We start from the raw sequence: 23,987 nt of genomic DNA on the forward strand, positions 1-23,987 counted from the left end.
CACTTTTCCTTAAAACAAATGCACCCTAAGTGAGGTACAGGAATGGAGAGGAAGTTGAACTGAATTTACAATTGCCAGTTCTAAAAAGAGACAGTCCGCATTTCGTTAATTATGCTCCGTTATGATTTGATAGACTGCAAAATCTCGATTGCCAATTGGTGAATGGGAAGACAATACTATACCCAGTAAAAACGATACCAAAAGAAATTTGAATTGTCGCCTCCCGACACCGGTGATTTTTTGCTCTGTACCACTAACTCTTTCTACACATAAGTCATTCCACTACAACAAAATCAGATTCATTGGATATATTTGTGTGACGTAGTCCTGGAACTTTTAATTCGTAACCCAATGTGCAATGTCATCTATAAACTTTTAATATGTTGAATATGATCTCTGAAATTTTGGTGCACGTTCAATCTATTTATTGAATTATGCGAAAATATTCACTATTGTCCCTGAAATTGAGTTAAATGAAGGACAATATTGAATAATTTTATATAGTTCAGAGGCTAAATTGAATTCGTAACTAAAATTCAAGAATGATATTAAATAAATTAAAAGCTCAGTGTATCGTAGGGTTAATTAAAAAAAAAAGCACTAACTTTAGGTCGAGAGACAATTCTGGCCCGAACTTTTTTTTGTCCCATAAAAAAACATCAACTTTAGGTCGAGGGACAATTCTGGCCCGAACTTTTTTTTGTCTCGTAAAAAAGCACCAACTTTCATTTAAATCCCAAATTTGGCCCCCCATTGACTTTCTGTCTGAAGTTATCCTTGTTTGAGAAAAAAAGTTATGGTGGTGAGCCTGGCGAATCTCTTCCATGGCGTCTGTCGATGGGCGGTGGTCTACAGCTTTAGATTACGACAAAACGACGAAGTTTGGCTAGAAAGATTCAATTTGGATATATTTTTGACTTGCCGGTGAAGTGAAGGAGACAAACAGTTTCACCATTATTCTTCAAGCTGTGGTTCAGAGAATAAGACAATAAATAATGCTTTAAATCCAGTCAGCAAGTCACGTGAATTTATTGCTAAGATGGAATAGTCAAGTTGAAAAATCAATTATTTTAAGTCAATAAGGGCCAGATTTGGGATTTAAGTGAAAGTTTGTGCTTTTTTACGAGACAAAAAAAAGTTCGGGCCAGAATTGTCGATCGACCTAAAGTTGGTGTTTTTTTACGGGACAAAAAAAAGTTCGGGCCATAGTTGTCCCTCGACCTAAAGTTGATGTTTTTTTATGAAACAAAAAAAAGTTCGGACCAAAATTGTCCCTTGACCTAAAATCGGTGCTTTTTTTTTTTGGAATTAACCCGTGTATCGTGCTTTATCATTAAGGTAAAAAAGAGAATATTAACGAAAGTCATTTTTCTCTGTTCAAAAAAATCCAATGGATTCAGCGCCACCTGCGTGACTGCGTCAGCTTCTTCTTCTGCTGCTTCCCTGCCCGTGTTTTCCTTGCAGAGACCCAGTTCTCGTTTCCTCTCCACCACCGTGCGAGCGATTCCCAATCGCTCCCTCCGCTTCGCTTCGATTCCCACGATCACTCTGCCGCATCTCCGAAGCATCGCACGACCTCGTCGCTCGAATCCATCCATCATCACACACTCTTCTTCGCTGATTCACGGGTTTCCGATCGCATCGCTCCATCGACGGAGCAATCCAGCTCCGGAGGCGTGCGAGCGGTGCTGGTTCCGAGGAGTGGTGGGCGGGGATCGGAGTGAGCTCGAATGGGTCAGGGCTCGAAGAAGAAGAAAAAAGGAGGGAAGAGGAGCAAGGGGAGGACTCCTTCCAAGGACAAGCATGCCGACGAGGACAATGAGCTCCTCGCCGAGGAAATCACTGCCCTGTGAGTTGGCTTTCTGTCGCTTCGACAGTGATTCCGCATGCTCTTTCTTTAATGCCGGTCGGGTTTTTCACACTCCTGGCGATTTATCTGCTTCAAAGGTTTTGAGTTTGTGAGTTTCAGCAGGGGCACATGCTCTCAGGTCTTGTTTGTTCTGCTCTGCTATTTGTGGGGTCTATGAAGTATAATGCTGCTTCGTTTTAGTTATCGTGCGCGCGTCGGGTTGGCTTAGTTGATGGCTTGTAGCAAACAAACAGCGGAAGCTTGTTACCTTTCTGTTTTGTAATTACTGAAGTTAGTAGCGTGCAACGTCCAGGTGTGCGATATTTCAGGAAGATTGCAAAGTTGCAGAAACCCCTCCGAAGATCATTATTAAGCTCAGGTTTCTTCTTAGTGAGTGCTCTGTTAATCGCGTGGGTTTTGATTATCTGTCGTGGTTACGGATATGTTTAGCTGGAATGATTCAGGCCTTACTCAAAAGACATGGGTTATGATGATCTGGATGTGTCAGCCCTTCTTTTTGTAAGGTCAGTGCCTCTAAATTTGGTTCTAACACTATCTCTATTGGCGTCGATTATTATGCTTCTGCTCTCCGTTTATGTTTTTTCTAATATAGGTGCTTACCCGGGTATCCTTACAAGTGTCCGAAGTTGCAGATCATACCTGAGGAAGGTTTATCCGAAGCTGACGCATATAAGCTTCTCTCTCTCCTACACGAGCTGGTATGAACTGGTTCTTGGTTTTATACAACCATTCTCAAGAGGTCTTCCTTCGCCTTTCCATATTCCATTTCTGGTTGGGGGTTGATTGGGAGGTACTAGACAATTTGTTTTTCCCCAAAAGCTTAAGCTGTGTGGGAACAAGCCCACAGACATTCCCACTCGTATGTAGGTCGGATCTTTCATTTATTATATAAAATGCAGGCATAACTATATCAACTTACACATAAACACAATAACAGGAATATCAAGAGGGTACCAAGGGGGTACCACCCCGGCACAAAACTAGACACAAGAGACTTGTCTCTACAGAGCATCACAAGTTTGCCACTGGAGAACTGTTAACATTCCCCCTCAAGGAGCACGGATATCAATCATCCCCATATTGCAAATACGGAAGTATAACATGATTCTTCTCAATCCCGTTTTGAAAATATCTGCTAACTAGTCTATGGACTTCACAAGGCGTACAAGAATGAGCAAACCGTCTAGCTTCTCCCTCATGAAGTTCCTGTCAGTCTCAACCGACTAGTTTGTTGTTGCTGTAAAATTTTCCCTTGGGCTTAAGTAATGGCACCATCGTATATATCCTGAGTACGGAATTTTATTGATCGACTAATGATACCAAAATATCTGCTGATTTTTCAACAAATTCATCCCTGAAAGTAAAAGTGGACGACTCCCTTTAGCATCGGCACATACAAATGTGGTTGAAAGTTTCATGGGAGGAACCTACTTTAAAAAGTTCTATAAGTTTCACCACCGAAGTGAAAAGTAATTAGTTTGGATCACATTGAGAAAATGCAATGAAGGAACAAAAACATGAATCTTCCCCTTTTAGCTCATAGTTAGACTAGATAGTCAGATTGGGGAGGGAGGGGGGGGGGGGGGGGTGCCTCCGGATTATGTATATTTTATCTTTGTTCGCCTTCCAGCTAGCTTTGCAGATTTGTCATATGCCCTTCCCGGATATTGTCAAATTTATTGCAGTTGAGATGAAACAGGCACTGGACATAATACGTGCCTATATTTCAAGAATGCTATCTTTTTGTGCAGAAATTTGATGTATGTACATATGAAGTTGCATGGACTTACTAGCGATTGATCAGCTAAACCAGGGTTAAATATTGTTTCTTTCAGTTAAATACCATTTGGGGTCATTTCTACCTGATAACATAGATGAACTTTATAGGGCAGTGTCTGAGGAAGTGTTTAAAGTTATAAAGGAATGGAGAAAAATGCAAGACTGTCTACTCTGCTGGTCTAAAACATGACTTTGCATTATGTCATGTTCAGCATGTGGAGACTTTGAGTACGATGTGTTTTCTTAATCATCACTCCCTTTTGTATTCAGGCAAATTCTAATGCTCGCGAAGGACGCGTAATGATTTTCAATTTGGTGGAGGCTGCTCAAGAGTTTCTGTCTGAGATTGTCCCACTAAGCCAAGCACACAAATCGGTATGCTTGAAGACTCTTTTGATGTAGTGCAGTTCATGATTTTAATACAGCTATGGCGGAATTTTCACTTTTGTGAGGTCTATTTTTTGCAGTAAGTTTGATCCGTCCTTTTCATCCTCTTCTGACCTATTTTTGAAAGAACCATTTGTTGTATGGCAAGGACCTTGTTTGACAGGATAAAAATTACAGTGTATTTTCTTTGCCCTTAATTTGTCAACGGTGTGAAAGTAACTTTTTATGTGCTTTCATCAGCATATGCAGCCTTAAACCTGTATGTGAAAACAAATTCATTTTTTTCTAATAGTGTCCAAGGAGGGGACGATATGTGATGTTTGTGAAAGGTGGGAAAGAATTCTTCATTAAAGTGATGGCTGTAGCTATATAACAGAGTCTGTGCACCCTTAATATGCTGTTTCCTTTTTAAACTTTTATATGATTCAAGGCTATCATTGGAAGACTATTAATTTTATTGAAATTTGTGCAAAAACAAATTCTATAATAGGGAGAACTCATGAAAATAATTAGGAAGACCTGGTCCTCGTAGCATGTGTCATTGTTGTTGAATGCGGTGCTTATGCAAGATTTTACCACCATGATGGCGTCTTGTACATGGAAACAGTTGATGCAAGAATCGCTCACTTTTTGGATGAAAGGTATTGCTTTAAATACTGTTAGAATTTCCAACCAAAAAGTTTTAAGCTTTTAGGTGGAGGGAGACTATACGTATATGAGATCTGTATAAATCTCGTAGACAAGCGATGTGTGATATTTTAAAATTCCCTCTCATGTGTCAATCTGAGGAAGAGAGGCACGTAGAATTGATGAACTGGGACCCATAGGCGTGCAAAATAAAGTAAGGCTTGAACCTAGCTGCTAATGCCATGATAAAAAGTTCTGTTAAAAAATTTTAGTTTTTTGGTGGAGGGAGACCCCACACACACGCACACACGCACACATACACAAGGCCTATATAAAGCCCATGGACAAGCAATTTGAGATACTTTACACGTACATATGCATGCTGGATCCATTCATGTTTCCAAAATGGAAGTTTCTGTTTAGAACTTTTTCTGTTTCAGTCAATGCTTCAGCTTCCTTTTCAAACTTTTCAGTTAAAAGACGGTAGCTTGAGGGAAACCTTTTTATGTATAGATTTTTTTTAAACTTTTGAGATGGTCAAATTTTGGCAAAGTTGTTTAAAATCAAATTATGGAGGATGCCTGTCCACTCTTCAATTATCTAGGTACAGACTACAGTCACATCTCCAAAACAAATGCCTGAAACTTGCTAATCAATGAGCTAATAAATATGAGGTTTTGTACCACAATGAAAAATAAAGAATATTTTCTCTCTGTAGATTCAAACATATAAAGGACTTTCCATTTTTATTCCTATTTTAGACTAAACATATTTCATGAATCAGGTTGTATAAAACCAAATATTTTTTCTTGAAGATCTCTAATTTTTTTTAATTTGGATGAAGTTTCCATTTTCTTTAGCAACTTCTTTTTGTGTTGGTTAAGAAATATTTAAGCAATCTAGTTTATTGATTTTCTCTTTCTTTCAAGTTATTATAAAATAGAATTTTCAAATTTTACTAAGAATATTGTTCCCTTGAGCAAGCATACTGTTTTCGTTAGTATTGATAAATTTTGAAACTATTTATGGTCTTTGTATAGTCTCGCTCTTGATGGTTGTCTCTGTAAGTTTCAATTGGTATTTTTCTCAAATTAACCTTGTCAACTGTCATCCTTCATTGCTCTTAATGTCAATTTAATATTGAATACATGAGATATTCCAATGGATTGTATTTCATAAAATATGCTATATTGTCCCCTTTTTTTGAAAAATTCAAATATGCAGTCTTCTTAATGCCATAGTTGCCATGGCTCTTTGTTGAAGTATTGTATCACATTGCTTGACAATGGGTCCTAAATGCTCTTTATATTCATGTGGTCTCCCTCCACCTATTAACTTAAGCTTTTGGGTTGGACTTTCTAACACTCTTCTTATGGAGGTGAGAGTAAACTTGTCAGCACAGTAAGCTAGTGGGTCTAATGGAGTTGAATTGAAGTGGTTAGCGCTCAGCATCCTCTCTAATAGTTTTCGACAGTTGGTAGATGACTTGTATGAGTTTGAATGGTCTACTTAACTCTTCCTTACTTGAGGGGTAGGCAAAATCTACATGCACAGTTTATATCTCGTAAGCAGCTTTTGGAGGTCATCTAGCATCAGGTGTTTCCTTAATTGATCTGTTATTGCTATTGTGTAATTTGTTCATAAACAAGTATGCTTAGTCTTTGTGATTGTGACATGTAAAATTGGCGTGCACTCTTGTACCTTTAATGACTACTTTTTGTGTCTTAATGTCTGCTCTTTGTGGACCTAATTCTGGTTAAACTTTTGATTGTATAATTTTCCTTCATTTCACCAATTCTAATGTTGATGATGATACTGGTGTGGAAAACTTGCACTCTTGTACCTTTAATGAGTACTTTTTGTGTCTTAATGTCTGCTCTTTGTGGACCTAATTCTGGTTAAACTTTTGATTGGATAATTTTCCTTTATTTCACCAATTTTAATGTTGATGATGATACTGGTGTGGAAAACTTGCGGACAATTTTGTTCTTATGTTAAACCATATTGAGTGGTTTTGTCCTGCCCTTTTTCTGAAGGTGCCCTGCTTGACCAAGGATGACAATGGCTCGTTGTTTCAGAAGGACATGGCAGCTTCCTTGGACAAAGGTGGCTCTTCCAGAGGACCCTTTGTATATGGTTTTGTAGACCTCTTTGGTAGCTCCGGAGAGTCATGGCATTGGGGTCTGAGTATGGATCAGAGAAGCGAGAAACATACTTCTGTACAGTTGCATGCATCAGGAGTTTCAAAATTTCAATATGAGCTTCCGGATAAGAAGCTTAATAAAGGGTTAAAGCCACAAACAGTGCTAGATAAGAGGCAACCATCTGTGCTTGTCCCTACTAGCAATTTGGAAAAGCTTGAAGAAGAAAATGATGATGATGAGAAGAGTATATCTACTTCCTCTTCGAGTGAAGAAATAATGGAGAAGTTTGTACAATTTAGTTTTAGAGGCATGGAGGTAAAGAATCTCATTTTTGGTTGCACAAATATGCGGAAGTAAAATATTTCCTTTCCTTGATATCTTTTAACCAATCTTAATGAACAGAAAATAATTCCTGCCTTGTAGTTTTTAATACATCGACTTGGAGCCTATTTACTATATCCTTTCCTGGTTACCGTGAATGAAACATAAAAAAATGCATGTTGACACAGAATGCGGTTTTCCAGGAAGACGCATCTGATGTTGGCTATGAAGATGGCAATAATGATGACGATGACGACGACGACGACAGCAGTGGCCATAATTTTGATGATGTGGACGATGATCACGATCATGTTCATTCTGATGGCCTGTCATCTGAGTCCATGATTCATCATCAAGCACCTCAAATTGTCAAGAAAGATCTGATACTGGTGTTGTTTTCTGCTCCATTGTTTAATGGTTTTCCTTACTTTGTAATTAGATCAAATCAAAGTATTTTGCATATCTATTTATGTTGCAGGTTCATCTCCTTCGTCTCGCTTGTGCTTCCAAAGGGCCATTGTCTGATGCTTTCCCTCAAATAGCCTTGGAACTGTACAATCTAGGAGTATGTGATTAAGTTGCTTTTTGACTTTATAACGTTATTGGTCCACTGACTAAACTATGCTTTTTGGTGGTTTTGTTCAGATTCTTTCTGATTGGGTACATGATTTGGCGTTAAAACAGTCCTCACTGTTTAGGAGAACTTTTGACCATGCTTTTCAGCAGCATACGGTCAGCCTCTCTTTCTCTCTCCGCTGTTTCATCTCCTATTATTCGACAGATTATTCAGAGTATTTTATGTAATCCGTCGTTTTGTTTGTTCTGCAGACTTCATCAAAAGTTTCTCAGTTTTGGAAGCCTACAGCTGATATAGTGCAGCCCAGTACACCTCCTCCAAGTTCCCGCTATCTCAATGACTTCGAGGAGCTTCAGACTCTTGGTAAGATATTACCTTCATGACTTTTCGTCTTAAATCTACACATAATTTGAATGTCATGAAGTAAATTGCAACAATATAGTACCTAGCAAAAGATTTTGAAGTATGAGGTTACATTAGAAAACACGGTGAGTAACAGCAGAGTTATTACTGTTTGATTTGGCTACTTTCATCTCTTTATAAATTGGTGGCTAATCACTTTTTCCAGTCATTTTGTTACTATGCATGATTCGCTTGCAACTGTTTCTCTTGTTTGGTATGAGAATTACTGCCTCAATTTTCTTTTTTCCCATGGAGCACACAGATATTTGGAAGCACTGTATAGTAGTGTCATATATGCCTATTGAAACATGCATTCTAGACGACGTGAAGGGATACATTCGGATTAGAGCTTTACTAGTTCAATTCAGAGTTGATATAAAAATCCCAAGGATATCCCTTCTTGACCATGATCTTGTTAGGCAATCCATGTCGGGCAAATGTTATCTTACTGGTTGCCCATTCTTTCCATTTTAAATTACATGTTCACACTCCTTAAGCTTCGGAAGCTCTTTCATGTGCATAGCTAGATTTACAATCAATGATGAGGGAGGCAGGGCAAGTACTAATCCATTATGACATCTGGCCCACTTTTGATCCTTTACAAATAAGAAAATTTTGGTCATACTGGTAGGCCTACTTGGTCAAGAGTACAAATAATTGATAAGTGGGGAGGGAGGGAGGGAGGAAGGACACTGCAAATTTTGCAACGGAGACATTGTTAGGCTCGGACAATGCAAATAGTGTAGTAACTTCGCTTATAGTAACTTGTGCCATTTGAGGAATTCTATAATGACGTCAAAATGGATTTTTATACTACTGCATAAATATAAGAAGGACCAAGATAATATTTGATAGCTGGAGGTCAGTTGTCTGTTCAGGTTCTATCTAATTACTTCTGCCGTGCTTTGACGAGCGTCTGCCCTTTTCAAGTGAGAATAGTTTTAAGAAACCCTTTTTGCAAGTCAAGAAAAGATTGAAAATGGACTACTTGTTTATCTTTTGAATTTGTTTCATTTAAAAATTTTAGCTTTTCCTCTCTCATTTAATGAAACAGGTCATGGGGGTTTTGGCCATGTTGTCCTTAGTAAGAATAAATTGGATGGTAGGCAATATGCAGTGAAGAAAATCCGGCTCAAGGACAAAAGTTTGTCTCTGAATGACCGTATATTAAGGTAACTTCTCACTGATATATGAAAAGTTTATTGAGAGTAAATTTCTCTATTGATGCAGAACTTGCGCCATAATTTGAGTAAATATGTTAAAAACCACTTAATCTTGGATTTGATGATATTTCTTTTTGTTGTACCCAGACTATCTTTTAATCTTCATAAGGGGAGTGTTTCTAGATTACTTGATTGACCATGAAGGAGACTTTATAAAAGTACTGTTCTCTTAACTGAATAACGTGATTGACTTTGGACTGGTAAGTTACTTTGTTTACATAGACAGTTAGTGCTTAAATGATTGTAGATCAGAAGGGTGTCTGTAACCACTTCCACTGTAGCTGGGAGCTGGTTGTAATTACGGTGGATAGATCATTTTTGTATCAGTTGCATTTGGAAAAGGAGGTTCTCGGTGTGAATGTATGTGGTTTGTAGAGTATTTATCCAATCATTATTTTTATCAGTGCCCTATCAGCTTACTGTGATTGCTAGTGGAGAGGATTGTGAGGGGATGACAATGAGTTTATATAGACCATTTCTTTAGGTTAATGATAGCTAGCTGATGATACTCATGTAAATTACTGAAAGACTCGTCTATGATGGAGGCCTCCTTTTGATTCAATTTAAGGTCTAAGTGTTCAATAGTGTTGTTTGACTCTATGGAGGATTGAACAACATGAAAACCTGTCAATTCACTGCCAAATTCGTCAAATTTGTTGTAGCAATTGATGTTGCCTATAAATATTTAGTCGGGCTCTTTCTTCTCCAATGCACTCTATTAAAATTAAACAAATAGAAGAGAGAATATTTTCTTATTTCTTGTTTCATCATATCGAGTTTTTAACAGTCCATTTACGCAGGAGAAGGCTTGATTCTGTTTAGTTGCACTTCTCTACCAGGGTATCTTTTCCCTATATCGATATGAGCTTCTCATTTTTGCATAACGTACTCAATTAGTTTTGTATTTTACTACTAATATGCTACTTAGTTATAAAACGATATTATTTTCTCTAAATTAATAGTCAGGATTATCCGACAATGAATTGTTATTTTTTAGTACCAAACATTGAGGGAATGGCTTGGGACTAGTATCTGCTTGTAAGGGAACATTGCTGGTTTTATATACATGCATAGCTGCACGATGTGTCCGTGGGGAGTACGGTCTGTCTTTTCTTTGCCACCCAGTGGTTAGAGAATGCTGATATCTTCTCTTCTTTGGCAATCTTTTTTCCCTTAACAGAAAGATTGATTGGATGGGGAGGTTTGATGTAGAAGCTGTAGTTTGCACATTTGTTGACGTGCTTCTGTAGTATTCCTTGATCGGCGTTTGTAATTGTATCTCTGGCCAAACATGAGATGCTAAATGGCACAATAAACAATTCATAAAAGCTATGCAGATTCCAGTACACTTGTTGTGTACAGTTGAGCTTTTTGGTTCTTGTGTAAGGATGTACCATGGAAAATCTTGTACATTATGGAAACACTGCACATCGTTGACTGGTTTTCTTGGTGATATTGTCTCACTTAACCCCCTGGAACATATAGATGACCAATCTGGAGAATGGCAACACTGTCGCATGAAATGCTTAAGCAAATGGAACAAGCAAAGAAAGTGGTTATGTTTCTCATGTTCTCCGACTCCCATTGCCAAATGGCAATAATAGCAAGCATTTGCTAATTCGTTGATCAATATACGACACAGTATTTTTACTCTGTAGGTTAGTATAGTTTATTGAACGTGTGACATTTGGTGACTTTTTTTTTTTTTTTAGTTTTATTTTTTCAATGTAGTGCTACAAATTTCGCTGTCCAGATTTCATGTGCTCTTCTGATGTATTTATATGCATTAACAATTTGGTGGTAAACAGGGAAGTGGCCACTCTATCACGTCTGCAGCATCAACATGTTGTACGGTACTACCAGGTAATAAGTAACCTTTTCATGGAGTTTCTTTTTTCTGCTCTACTGCTCTTACTTCAGGCTCGGGGATCAACCAGTTTTGCTGTTATAAACTATCGTGACTCTTTGTCAACATTTGAACTTATCCATATAAACATGCTTCAACTCTGTTGCTGATGGCTGTTCTATCCAAAATATATGGTTTTATTTTTTTAATTCTGAATATGTAAATTGTTCAATATGAATGTGATTTGTAAACCTTCCAGGCATGGTTCGAAACGGGAGTTGCTGGTTCACACTGTGATGTTGCTTGGGGTTCTATGACTGCAGCAAGCTCCGCTATAAGTGACCGGAAAACAAGCTCCATTGACGTCTATGGGCAAGATAACAAACTAGAATCGACGTACTTGTACATTCAGATGGAGTACTGCCCTAGGTATAGTTCTTGTATGTTTGACTAATAGAACTATTAGTCAACCATAATTTTTCTTTTTCGACTAAAAAAAAAAATAGAATTTTTCTTTGGCCAAATATCGCTAGATGTACAATATTGGGAAAAATAAGTATGCTTGTAATGATAAGTGCTGCTATTTCGGATGCATCTTTTTTCTTTTTTTGTCATGGGCATGTATTCTTCATCTTGTGTAACACATTTACGGTATCCTATTGTTTCCACTCCGTTGGTGGCATTTCCCAGTTCAGCCATCTAAACAAAATTTTCTTTGTTTTGCCAATGGTGTTTTTTCATCTATCTTGTCTGCTGATTAGATTACCGTTGAGATACCTTAGCACCATTTATCACGTGGCAATATCATACAAAACTATTCTTGCAAGCAAACTACAAATTGGAATCGAAATCCTACGTAACCTTTGTGCAAAGGACATTTTTCATGTTAAGTGTTATCCCACATCATTGACAATGGTTTATTATAGCCTAACATCCATGCAGTCTCTTTCCAGCGCATGGCTTAAGCTTTTGGTTGGAAATTATATGAAGATATGAGAGTCACGTTTTTCATGCATCTTTCAATATCTTGTTTTGTGTTTGACAAAGACACAACTGTAGGTCATGTATACATCTGAAGTTTTCTTTTCTCACTTATGCCTTATAGTTGTTCTTCTAAATCCCTCCGCTTGAGTCCAAATACGTATGTATGAGCTCTTGTGATTGATACACATGTATTTTGTATAGAGTGATATATTTTACCTGCTAGTAAGCAATTGCTTCCTTTATCTTTTTTGGCTTGTAGGACTCTTCGCCAGGTGTTTGAATCATGTCAGTTTGACAAGGAAAATGCATGGCTTTTGTTTCGCCAAATTGTTGAAGGCTTGAGACACATACATGGACAAGGGATCATCCATCGGGATCTTACCCCGAATAACATTTTCTTTGATGCCCGTGGTGACATTAAAATTGGAGATTTTGGTCTTGGTAAGTTTTGGCAATTACATTTTTCTTTGGTCTGACCTAAAAGGCAGTATAAGGTTTTCTTATGCATGGAAAATGTTCAATGAGAGATGTATTTGAAGTGATTTTGATTACTGCTATGTTCCTGTCGAACAACCCTTTTTTGGTAAGGGCCATATACCTGTTCAAACTAGCTTCTTTAACAGCTGATATCAGTAATTGAGATTCTGCAGTATGGAAACATAAACGTGCTGCTCATTTGACATCTATTTTTGAGTTCATTGTGAGGTTGAATTAGTTTTCCTCCTCCTATTTGTTCTTGGTGTCTAGTGATCATAGCAGTGTAATAGATAATGCAGGAGCTCAAGTAAAATAAGATGTTCGAGCTTTGACTTATGAGCATATAAAAAAAGGGAATTGATTTTGTCTATTTCGTTGTTGGCTTTCAGCAAAATTCTTAAAACTCGAGCAGTTGGATCAGGAACCCAGTTTTCTAACTGAAACTACTGGAGTTTCCATTGATGGTACTGGTCAAGTTGGTACCTATTTCTATACCGCCCCAGAAATTGAGCAAGGGTGGCCAAAAATTGATGAAAAGGTACATTGGCCAACTTTAGTGGCCAACTTTGTCTGTCTTATTCAAGCAAGTTCTCGGATGGATTTGCCACCTGCTTTACTGGCACCCTGCATTATCTGCATCTTTAAAATCTTGACCGGTATTCAATGCAGGCTGACATGTATAGTTTAGGGGTTGTGTTTTTTGAGCTGTGGCACCCATTCGGGACAGCTATGGAAAGACATATTACACTTTCAGATCTGAAACAGAAAGGAAACCTTCCACCTCTTTGGGTTGCTGACTTTCCAGAGCAAGCTACCCTACTGCGGCGCTTGATGTCTCCTAGTCCTTCTGAGCGTCCATCTGCAACTGAGCTTTTGGAGCATGCCTTCCCACCAAGGATGGAGTATGAATTGTTAGACAGTACGTATTCAAATATGTCCTTTCTTTGTGTGCATGTGGCACATGTTACTACTTGCAAATATGTCCTTTCTTTGTCTGTATGTATTCGAATATGTACTTTCTTTGTGTGTTTGTGGCACACGTTGCTACTTGCATGTTGTAGGTGCCCTGTGCACGACCATGCATGCATGCATGCGCATCTTCTTGCGTGAAAGACAAGGCCTCGGCTGTCCTTGAAAACTTGTTTTTGGTGACATACCGAATAATTGTAAAACCGGAGCTGTTATGACAATGTTTAACTCATGTCATACTTTATGAATATGAACAGATATTCTTCGTACGATGCGAAATTCAGAGGATACAAGTGTGTATGACAAAGTTGTGAGTTCCATCTTTGACAATGAAGCCTTGAGGATGAAAGACAAACATCAGAATGGGGATGGATTAAATTTGCATAAATTTCACGATTACTCTATCCAGTACCCAGAGTTTGACACTGAACTACGTGATCATGTCATGGAGGTCTCGAGGGAAGTCTTCAGACAGCATTGTGCAAAGCATTTGGAGATTATTCCTATGCGCTTAGTAGACGATTCTCCGCAGATCAAGAGGTTCCTTTTTATGTGATCCTGGTCTAATCATCTTACAATGAGAATTTTTTAGCATGCTTTCCTTTTCTTTGGAAAACCCGTTGTCCCTGACTATCTCAGTTTTTGTTTACAAGGAGTTCTGTCAAAGTATTAACACATGGTGGCGATATGCTTGAACTTTGCTACGAGCTGCGTTTACCATTTGTTAGCTGGGCTGTTACACAACAGGTATCACTTAAGAATTCCCTCCACTCAACTTATTTTCTTTAACAGAAGTTATCAATGTTTTCTGGTATCATTGCTTTAAATCATGCTTTTCCATCAACTTGCATGATATCCTCATCAAAAAGGACGCAGTTATCTTGTTTACCTCCATTGAAAAAATTCATTGTCTTCTTTCTTTCCCTTCAGCATGTTCTCTTAGCCTTATAGTTGTGCTCTCAACTTTGCCAATTCCAGTTGTGGTGGTAATTTATTTGCTTACTTTAGTTCTTAGTTTGTTTGTTTGTCATTGTCCTCTCCCCTCGGACGACGCCTTGTTCCTTCAACCACTAAAAAAAAGTAAAATTTAATGGAAGAATGAAACTTTTATATTGGTATATTTTTCTTTAATGTTGCAGTTTTGCAATACTGAAAGGCCAGCAAAAGGAAATTGTAAATTTCAGTTGGTAGTTAGCTGGTGGCCATAAATAAGGTGATTAGGGTTTTTATGTCTCTCATGCTCTATAAATATAGGCATCTTATGTACTCTTTTATTAAAAAAAATCAGTAAAGATGTAGCCTTTGAATCTTTTTTCTAGCCCTCTCTCTTGAAGATCCTAGAATGTTTACATGGTAACAGAGCCACCATGAGAGAGGACAAACTAAATTGCATGTCAATGATCAGCTAGCTCTATACTTCCAACTTGAATAATTCCCCTCTACTTGTATCATAGTGATCTTCTGGGGGTCATTTCATTTATGCTGTTTCTGAACAGGTACAGCATAATTAAACATGAATTGAAATTTATCTTGATGCTTTTGCTTTGATGATTTTTGGGAATTTTCTCAAGCCTATTAGATCCTATGGCTACAGGATTTGGATTTAGTATTTGAAACTGACCGTGCTTTTGTCAATTATAAAGAAATCTTCATGCAAGCGATATGAAATTTCATATGTCTTTAGGAGAGCTGTTGGTCATTCTCCACCAACTCGCTACCTTCAGGTACTTATATGAACCGTTCCATAGTAATAAGCTCTTATGAATTCATTTTCTTTTGAAAAGAAAGCCCAGAAAGAAAGGTTAAACTCAAGTCAAGTCTTATGTGCTTTTCTGTCTGTAATTATCGACAGGGTGACTTTGACATTGTTGGAGGTGCATCTGCCTTGACAGAAGCAGAGGTTATTAAGGTCTCTCTCTCTCTCTATTGACTGATTTTATATATCAATAAACATATCAGTTGAACTGTAACGAGAGTTGTGAAGTCTTATTTTGGGCTAAAGTGAGTGTTTGCTTGGTGTTGTCATTTGCTTTTTGCCTCTGATATCATCGTGCCTTAATCTGTTGCCCTATTTAACAAATATATAGAAATTACATGGATAACTTTTTGCGTAATGCAAATAATATCTACGGTGCAACCTCAAGCCTATGTTCTCTGTTTGAACACTCTCAGCCCAGCTTGATTGTGAAGTTCCAAGCAACTTATGTTTTTCCAAGCAACATATTTAGACGGCTGGCTTCTGTTGAACAACTCAGCTATTTTGTGCGGTATTGAAGAGTTCCAAATGCAAGGGAGGTATCACCTAGGGGTACCCATGCGTGGCATAGTGTAGCTTTGGTGCCTCGTTAAGTGTGAGGTGATGTGACATCACCTCGGTACCATTAGGAGAGTGCCTCAGGCGAGGTGCTTCTCCGCAAAGGCAATGCCTCTGCAAAAGTTAAGCTTTTGGACCTTTATACCCTTTTTTAAGTGAAGATGAGGGAAAGGATGGAAGGACTGTTTTTGTAGAAGTGAAATATTTTTAAATTTAATTGAAGGGATTGACAGTTTTGTGATGACAGAATATGCTTAGAAGCTTTCCAGCGTCCATTATAAGGCAAAGTCTCCGTCTTCTTCTTCTTCTTCTTCTGTCTCTCTCTCTCTCAGGTATAGTAATTTATTGTAAGAGAAGAATATACAATATTTAGGTAGTATGATGCAGTAACAAAACACTTCACTTTGCCCACGCCAGATTTTGCTATACAATAAGTCTATCGTCATATTGTTTTAACACATTGTTTGTCTGTTTGTAAAATGTGTCGCAACTTTAACTTAGTACCTTGCTTCACTGAGGTGAGCGCCTAGAATGGCACCTGATGCAGTGGATTTTTGTGCGGCTCGGAGTATTATATGCTTTTCTTTATTAATGTTTGCAGGTCACAATGGACATTGCAAGTCACTTTATTTCCCCTGAATCTTGTGATGTTCATCTGAATCATGGGGACTTGCTGGAAGCAATATGGTCTTGGACAGGTATAAAGGCTGAACACAGAAATAAAGTTGCAGAGGTACTTGCATCAATGTATTGTTGTCACACACATTAATTGATATGTAAATCTGAGCTGACAGATACTTCCAATTTCTCTTTTAAGCTTCTTTCACTCATGGGTTCGCTGCGTCCTCAATCCTCTGAGTGGAAATCAAAATGGGCTGTAATAAGGCGCCAGCTTTTGCAGGTATAAGCAAAATCACATGGTCTTGTTAACCTCTGTGCTCTTCTGGGTTAACACTGCCACTTCAATACTATGTCTAGGTGACTAAGTGTATCTTAGGCTAGAAATGTTAACAGGTCATTGCTTCTCTATATTTTCTGCAGGTGCACATCTGCAATCTTTTTTACTATCCCTTACTTGATGAGCTAAGCCTTTGTCTATGAATTGGACCTGGGTTTCAGTTCTGATAGAATAGTTTTTCCCAAATAGTGCACATATTCTTCTTTTTGGGAATTAATTTAACTTCATGCATTGCTTGAGATGACAAAATAGATTTCACACATTATTTTCCCAGATGGTATCGGACAGGAAAGCGGAAGTTGTCGTTTTTCCATATGTAAGAATAGTTCCTATGAGTACAGAATTAGTAAGAACTCGACAGAATATTCAGTCTAGGGGATATGAAACGCAATAGACATGTGCCCCGAGGCATTTATCCAGCATATCAGAATTTTAATTTATAAATCCTTTTTTTTTCTTTTTGGGCAGATAACACCCTCAAAGGATCTACAGCACGTTCTGTATAATGATGGATTTCATGAAAGAAACTTACCCCAAAACTTTCTTCTCTCCTCAAGCAATTCTTCTTCTGATAGAAATAAAGAACACCAAATTAATCTTTATAAGGGATTTAAAGCTTGTAGGTTTTTAATTTCTGAGAGAGCTTCGTGAAAGCATGACTGAAGGATGGGTTCCTCATGTATTACAGAGAGAAACTTTTGAATAATGATGAGGCATAAAGTAGACTTTACAATTCATCATTATAATTAGTCTAGAATAAAAATTTGAAGCTAAGAAAATGGTTGTGAATGTTGCTGGAGGCAAAGGATGATGTGAGCCATATTATTGGTTCAGACTTTGTTCTTGTGCCCAAGCCGTACTATATTGCAATAAGCAAGTATCAAAAGATGTATAAGTAAGCTCAATCATTAATTTTTCTTCGTTGGGCCAAAGAAGCACTGAAGTTGTTTTTGTATGAACAAATGGTGCATATTAGTATTCTTAATAAAACAGAAGTTTGTTGCTGAAAAATGATATTGGTGAAATGCACACAATCATAGTGCATGGTGTTGTTGTTTTCCTTAAGAAAAAAAAAAGAATCTTCAATATGGATAAGCTGTATAGGATTAGTATCATGAAAGGAATTTCTCTTAAGATGATTATCCAAAAAAAATTCTCTGAAGATCTTATTCATGCCTGACAATAGCCAAAAGCCTATATTGCAGCTTATTATAGATTTTGTGGAAGTGGGAATCAGCATGCATATCTATTGGGTGCTGATGAATACATTGTAAATAGACCGGCTTAAGTATCTTTAATGCTTCGAATTATTCTTCTTTTGTTTATTAAAACACTGGGAACACTGTGTACCTTTTTCTTCTTATGTATTTCCTGGAGAAAGTATTCTCATGTCTTCACATGGTAAAATAAGAATTAACTGTTGAAGTGGTTAAATGTTACACCACACATTCATCTAACAGTTTAAGCTTTTAAAATAGTTGGCAATGGTATGATAATTTACATGGTATCAGAACTGTAGGTTTTGAGTTTAGATCTTTACATGCCCTTAGTTCCTCCCCAATTATATGTTCCCATGCTGTAGTCTTAGGCCAAAGTCTAGCCTATGCATGAATAGGAGTGCTACTAGTATTTAAAGATTGAACCACGCCTTTTCTCTAATGGCTTAAGCTTTTATAACAGATGTTGGTGGACTCGTATGTGCAACATTTACAACGTGACTAGTGTCAATAAGTAGTCTAGTGGAGCATGCTAAACATTTTTAACAATGATCATCTATGTACATCTTCATGAATCCTGTAAATTCTTTTCAGGAACTTAAACTGGCAGAAGCCATTGTAAATAGATTGCAGACTGTGGGCTTAAGGTTCTGTGGAGCTGCTGATCATACTCTTTCTAGACTCAGGGGTGCCCTTCCAGCTGGTATAATTGATGTTGTGTTTTACTTTCTTTGATGGATTTTATTTTGATCATTGACGGCACTCCTTGGCAGATAAGCCTACTCGCAAGGCGCTTGATGAATTGTCAAACCTCTTTAGTTATTTGAGAGTTTGGAGGATTGAGAAACATGTCTATATTAATGCCTTGATGCCACCATCAGAATACTATCATCGAGATATATTCTTTCAGGTATTTGAATTTGTACTGTTTATATGAACAAATAGTTCATATGTGAATTGAGTTCTTTGAACATCTGATATGTGACCATGTCATAGTTCTGTAGAATCATGTGCTCCTATTTCTAGTTTCAAATTTGTAAACGCATGTGGTATTTGAATATCCAGCCGTGTGTTGGCATGTTTGAGGCTCAGCACTAATTATTCCTGTTTCAAAAGATTTTGTCTTGAGTAGTCTAAATGTTTCAAATCTGCCTCTGAGCAACACTAGTGCTTACAGACAGGGTTTGGCGACTAAGATCCTTATGGTGACATATGGCTTGTTGCCTTTACTTGCAATGTGTTGACTATATTAATTCCAAACTGAAATACAGATGCAGAATTTCAGATGCTTTCTCTATACATTATCTTGTTGCATCAATAATCCGAAAAACATAAGACAATCCATTTTCAAACTTTGGGCGGTTCATGTTGAGTTTTATGCTATTTTATTTTCCCAGGTACATTTTACACGGGAAAACAATCCTGGATCACTTTTGGAAAGTGCATTACTTGCTATTGGTGGACGCTACGACTACTTGCTTCATCAGCTGTGGGAACATGAACATGTAGGCTATGAGATTTTCCTTTTCAGCTCGAGTCTCTTTAACTCTTGAGCTCAAAAGCACATATTTCCACTTGGCAAAATAAGTATTCCTTTAGAATTTATTGAAGGTATTCTAATGGATAACTAAGTTGCACCTTGATTTAGTGGTTGGATGTTCTTATTTGCCAATTGGTAGTCCTCAGTCTGGAACCCAAGAATCTGTCATTTCTTAGGTCACATCACCTCGGTCTTTAGTCTTTTTAGGGGAAAACATAACGAGTCATTGTTGTTTCTTTGAGCATTTGAATTTGGTTCTAATTTTGGCCAACTATTTCGATTTGCTTCCTTCACCTAAATGACTCTGTTTTGGACCTGATAGGTCCTGAGCTTGACTATTGTTGGGTTTTGCTGTTCTGACTGTGCCTTTTCCTCTTCAGAAAGCAAGTCCTCCAGGTGCTGTTGGGGTAAGTTTAGCTTTAGAGATGATAATTCAGCATTCGTCTATGGAAATAAAACCTTTCAGGTAACATCTTTCTGAAATTTTCAGTTCCTTCCTGCTTTTAAGTCAATTGACCATAAGTTTTCTCATTTGATATTCATGTTCTTCCCTCCATTTCTTACTCCTGAAGAAATGAGGCTGGCAACAGTGTTCTCGTGTGCTCAAGAGGAGGAGGTGGTTTGTTGGTAGACCGCATGGAACTTGTTTCTGAGTTATGGGAGGCAAATATTAAGGTTACCAAAATGATGATTTCCAATGCTCTTTTTCCTTTTCTCGTTATGCCGCTGTTATCGGTCGCTTTTCTGTCTGAAACTCTTTTTTTGCCAATTATCTGATTCAACAGGCAGAGTTTGTGCCACTACCTGATCCAAGCTTCACAGAGCAATATGAATATGCGAATGAGCATGATATTAAGTGTCTTGTCATCATAACTGACACATCTCAGACTGATTCAGTTAAGGTAAGTCTTCCCTTGTTGGAACTTGGATCAATAACTAAAATTATATTTCTTTGTCAAGAGGGGTTCTTATCAGAAGATGCTATAAATGGCAGCTCAGAAACTTAATTTCGTACTTCGTATAGCTTGACCTGTGAAACTCAAGTTAGATGCCTCCATTTGTTCTGTGCTGCTGCTTATTACACAGTTCAATTTCTCCTGTTGGACACTCATTAAACATTAGCGGTGCAACAAGCTTAAATTATTCTTTTTGGGTGATACTGGCACTATTTTCAGATTTTTCCCTCTACATATGCAATTTTCTCATGTGGCATACTTTGCTTTGATTTCCCATAGAATGGTAAATAAAAGGATAAAATTCCTGTTGGGGTAATCCACTGTCTGGACCTATTGACCAGATACTGGATCTTTGCGCAATTAAATCTACTATTTTTGTTGTTTGAACTCTGAAACTAGTCGACCAAGAAAAAAAACTCTATAACTAGGTTTTACTGGTGAAAATATGGACATACCGTGAAAAATGTACATTGTAAACATCTAGAAGTCTAGGGAACCGTGCATCCTTATGCCAATTATCAGTGTTCTGCATATCTGAAGATCAAACTTGTACTTACTTGCATCTTTACCAGCGAATGAATCTCCTCTTTTAACCAAAAAGATAAGTCCAAACTTGCTTAAGTTTTTGTTCACTCAATACAAATAACTGTGAAGCAAATCAAACCATAGGATGTCCTTCGGGATAAGTGCAGAAACAGGACTTAACGTTTTGGTCATTGATCAATCGAGGACTTGAGGTTTTATTTTATTCGATTAAGGACTCAAGATTAAAAAAACTGAATTAGGTTCCGAGTTTGTCGTCGGTAAAATTTAGGCATTGAAAATCTGAGGTGGTTCGCACGTGGAATATTTAGTCATCTGCCACGTGTCGTTTCCGATGCTGGAATTCCACCGACGGCAAGCTTGAGATCTAATTGTGGCTTTTTTAAAATTTTAAGTCTGTAATTAACCAAAATAAAATCTTAAGTTTTCAATTGACCAATGGCAAAAACCTTAAGTTTTGTTTCTGCACTTATTGCGATCTTCTTCCCACTCATAAAACAAACTTTGACTTCATGAACCGCTTTGTTTTGCTGCACCTTGGCCTAACTTGGACTTCAGAGAATTTATTATTCAATCAATTGCTTGTGAATGCATTTTATTAAATAAAAATTCAGAAAAATTAAGTAAAGAAGTCCAAGAATTAACTAACTAGTGGCATTCGTGTTGATGATTATTTCTAGTTGGGGGATCATTTTTTTGTTGGGAGTAATGTTATAATTTTGTTAACTTTTATCCAAAATGCTCTCTCAAAAGAAAATTGTAACGTGGAATTAGACCTTTTTCAATTTTCATTTTGTCTTTTATTCATTTTTACTATTCTTCGGCTGCACTTTTCTTGATTGCTTTATTCAGTGTCAAACTGACAATATCAGCAAATCAGAATGTTGATATGGATTTTTCTTGCTTACTCTTTGGTGGCAAATCAATCTACCAATTGATGCAATCGAATAAATTGTATTGAATTTTCACTTTAGGCCTGCATAGAAAAATGTTTTCTATCTACTCTGCACCATAATTACCATCTCAATTTTGAGATTAAACCTAGTAAATGTAACATCCGATTTTCCTGAATTAATGCACACACGATCTCACATGCAGACACAGGTAAGTAGACACATGTATACATTTATATGGCTTCTCACCCGTAGGTAATGTGATTAAAAGGCTAAAAGAAAAGAAAAAACTGTAACAAATCCTTGAATGCATATTGGGATGTGAAGCCCCTTGCGCCACAAGTTGAATTTACAGTTTTCATGATGTTGATGAATCATGTCTAAAATGAAGCAAATAAGGAAGGAGTGCATGCACTTGTTTGAAGAAGTCATCTGACAAAGATGTAGTTAATATGGCACCCTATAACTATGCATTTCAATATAGTCTTCTACAAGCTTTATCACATTAGCGTATCTCAATTGTAGTACATTTGGTATCATCAAGGGTATTTGATTGAATGATCTTTATCTCCAGGTTCGTCACATTGAACTTAAGAAGGAGAAGAACGTTGAGAGAGAGAGCATTGTGAAGTTCCTGGAGGAGGCAATGTTGACACAATTTAGAAACCCATCCATCTGGATTTAGGATGCTATTGCAAACCAGTTTATCGTCAGGTTTGTCACCTCTCCCACTCGTTGAAATGACACTCGACTTGAGCCATAAGATGGTACTCGGGGTTTCATACATACTGGTTCAGTTTTGTTATCTGAACAATAAAGTTGAGCCCTGAGTCTTATTTGACATGTGGATTGTTTCGCAGATCTCATGCCATACTAGTATTTTGGACCCCATTTGCAAGGGCCGCCGCTCCATGTCCCAAAGCAAGAAAATCAGGCCGTTTTTGCAGTTGTTAGCTCATCTTCAAATTTTTGTCCCAGGTTCGGTCGTCACCGTATAAACTGTACAGTCACTCGGAGTGGGAAACACAGGATACAAGCTTTTCTCATACATGTAAATGACCATAGGCTTGCCAATTACGCAGGATAGGAATAGCCAGTAATCACAAAGTCAGTCATTTGTTTTGTTTTCTTCATCTTTGGTATTTCTCTTCTCCATTGTCCAGAAAACGCAACCGGTTTGACTGTGATGCGTTTATATTTCTCGGACAGACGACGGTGTCTGTACAAAATGTACATTCGGCTTGCTAGCTGTAAATTGGATCTTCTGTATTTGTCACTGCTTTAAGCAGCGAAAGCGTCGAAATGAAAATTTTGGGGGGGGGGGGGGGTGACTGATGTTTTGTCTCCCTTTGAGCTCTTTTTCATTAGATGCATCGTAGCTTTTACATGTTGAAGAGTGAACGATGTCGTAAAAGTGGGATTTGAAGCTGCAGATAGTAGTAAGATAAGATGCTTCTCAGCTACACGATTGAAGCAAAAACATGATTGGGCGTAATGCAGAGGGATTAAAATTGAACAGTGTAAGAACCCCTCGACGACGAATCATTAAACCGAGCTAAAATTATTAACGAGAGCCTAAAAATCTATTTGGACAAGGGAGAACTTAAAGGTAACAAACTAAACTAATCGGAATCACACAATAACCTGACATGATTTCTCCTTTTTGCGCTTAAAGTGACTCGTTACTGGTTCGGCAATCAAATGGAATAGTACGGTAACTATATGTGAAGCTTTCTCTCTTTGGATGATCTTTGGTCTCGTTGGGGTTATCCGATAAAATCTGATTATAGTTTCTAAGTTAGAAATTATTTTATATGAGCAATTTTGATTCAATATAAATTATAAACAAAAGAGATTACGGAAAGCCCCTATAGCTCAGTGGTAGAGCGTCAGTCTTGTAAACTGAAGGTCCGTAGTTCGATCCTGCGTGGGGGCACACACATACCTTTTCGTCCTCGTT

The 23,987-nt window shown here is 37.6% G+C and overlaps 1 protein-coding gene and 1 non-coding gene across 7 annotated transcripts; both read left to right on the top strand.

Annotated features, from left to right (window-relative positions):
* Positions 1 to 1,405: 1,405 nt before the first annotated feature.
* LOC115688547 (eIF-2-alpha kinase GCN2) lies at positions 1,406 to 23,296 on the top strand. Of its 6 annotated transcripts, none has more exons than XM_030614383.2 (30): positions 1,409 to 1,849; positions 2,163 to 2,228; positions 2,314 to 2,373; positions 2,463 to 2,568; positions 3,920 to 4,024; positions 6,700 to 7,122; positions 7,317 to 7,517; positions 7,607 to 7,693; positions 7,774 to 7,860; positions 7,957 to 8,068; positions 9,162 to 9,279; positions 11,139 to 11,193; positions 11,436 to 11,605; positions 12,420 to 12,601; positions 13,027 to 13,175; positions 13,307 to 13,556; positions 13,864 to 14,146; positions 14,260 to 14,353; positions 15,250 to 15,330; positions 15,459 to 15,515; positions 16,522 to 16,653; positions 16,738 to 16,821; positions 18,690 to 18,798; positions 18,869 to 19,005; positions 19,493 to 19,600; positions 20,016 to 20,101; positions 20,208 to 20,310; positions 20,421 to 20,537; positions 22,602 to 22,741; positions 22,888 to 23,296. In XM_030614383.2, the coding sequence occupies exons 1-29, from the start codon at positions 1,731 to 1,733 to the stop codon at positions 22,710 to 22,712; spliced, it is 3,792 nt and encodes a 1,263-aa protein (XP_030470243.1). In that variant the 5' UTR covers positions 1,409 to 1,730; the 3' UTR covers positions 22,713 to 22,741; positions 22,888 to 23,296. The 6 variants fall into 6 exon arrangements, 5 of the variants coding, with proteins under 5 accessions (XP_030470243.1, XP_030470244.1, XP_030470245.1 ...); XM_030614384.2 differs by having other exon boundaries at positions 7,332 to 7,517; XM_030614385.2 differs by having other exon boundaries at positions 6,742 to 7,122.
* Positions 23,297 to 23,891: 595 nt separating this feature from the next.
* On the top strand, positions 23,892 to 23,963 carry TRNAT-UGU (transfer RNA threonine (anticodon UGU)). The gene has a single exon. It is a non-coding gene; the product is annotated as a tRNA-Thr (tRNA).
* The last annotated feature ends 24 nt before the right edge of the window (positions 23,964 to 23,987 follow it).

Source organism: Syzygium oleosum, unplaced genomic scaffold, assembly GCF_021117445.2.
Source record: "Syzygium oleosum isolate NSW1041296 unplaced genomic scaffold, Sole_v2.1 Sole_v2.37, whole genome shotgun sequence".
In the NCBI taxonomy this organism is placed as follows: domain Eukaryota; kingdom Viridiplantae; phylum Streptophyta; class Magnoliopsida; order Myrtales; family Myrtaceae; genus Syzygium; species Syzygium oleosum.

Excerpts from the sequence above, each read along its gene's own strand:
- LOC115688547 (XM_030614383.2), top strand. The coding sequence starts at position 1,731 with ATGGGTCAGGGCTCGAAGAAGAAGAAAAAAGGAGGGAAGAGGAGCAAG. Across the intron at positions 4,025-6,699 it reads TAAGCCAAGCACACAAATCG|GTGCCCTGCTTGACCAAGGA; the intron begins GTATGCTTGAAG and ends CTTTTTCTGAAG. Across the intron at positions 13,176-13,306 it reads GGCCAAAAATTGATGAAAAG|GCTGACATGTATAGTTTAGG; the intron begins GTACATTGGCCA and ends TATTCAATGCAG.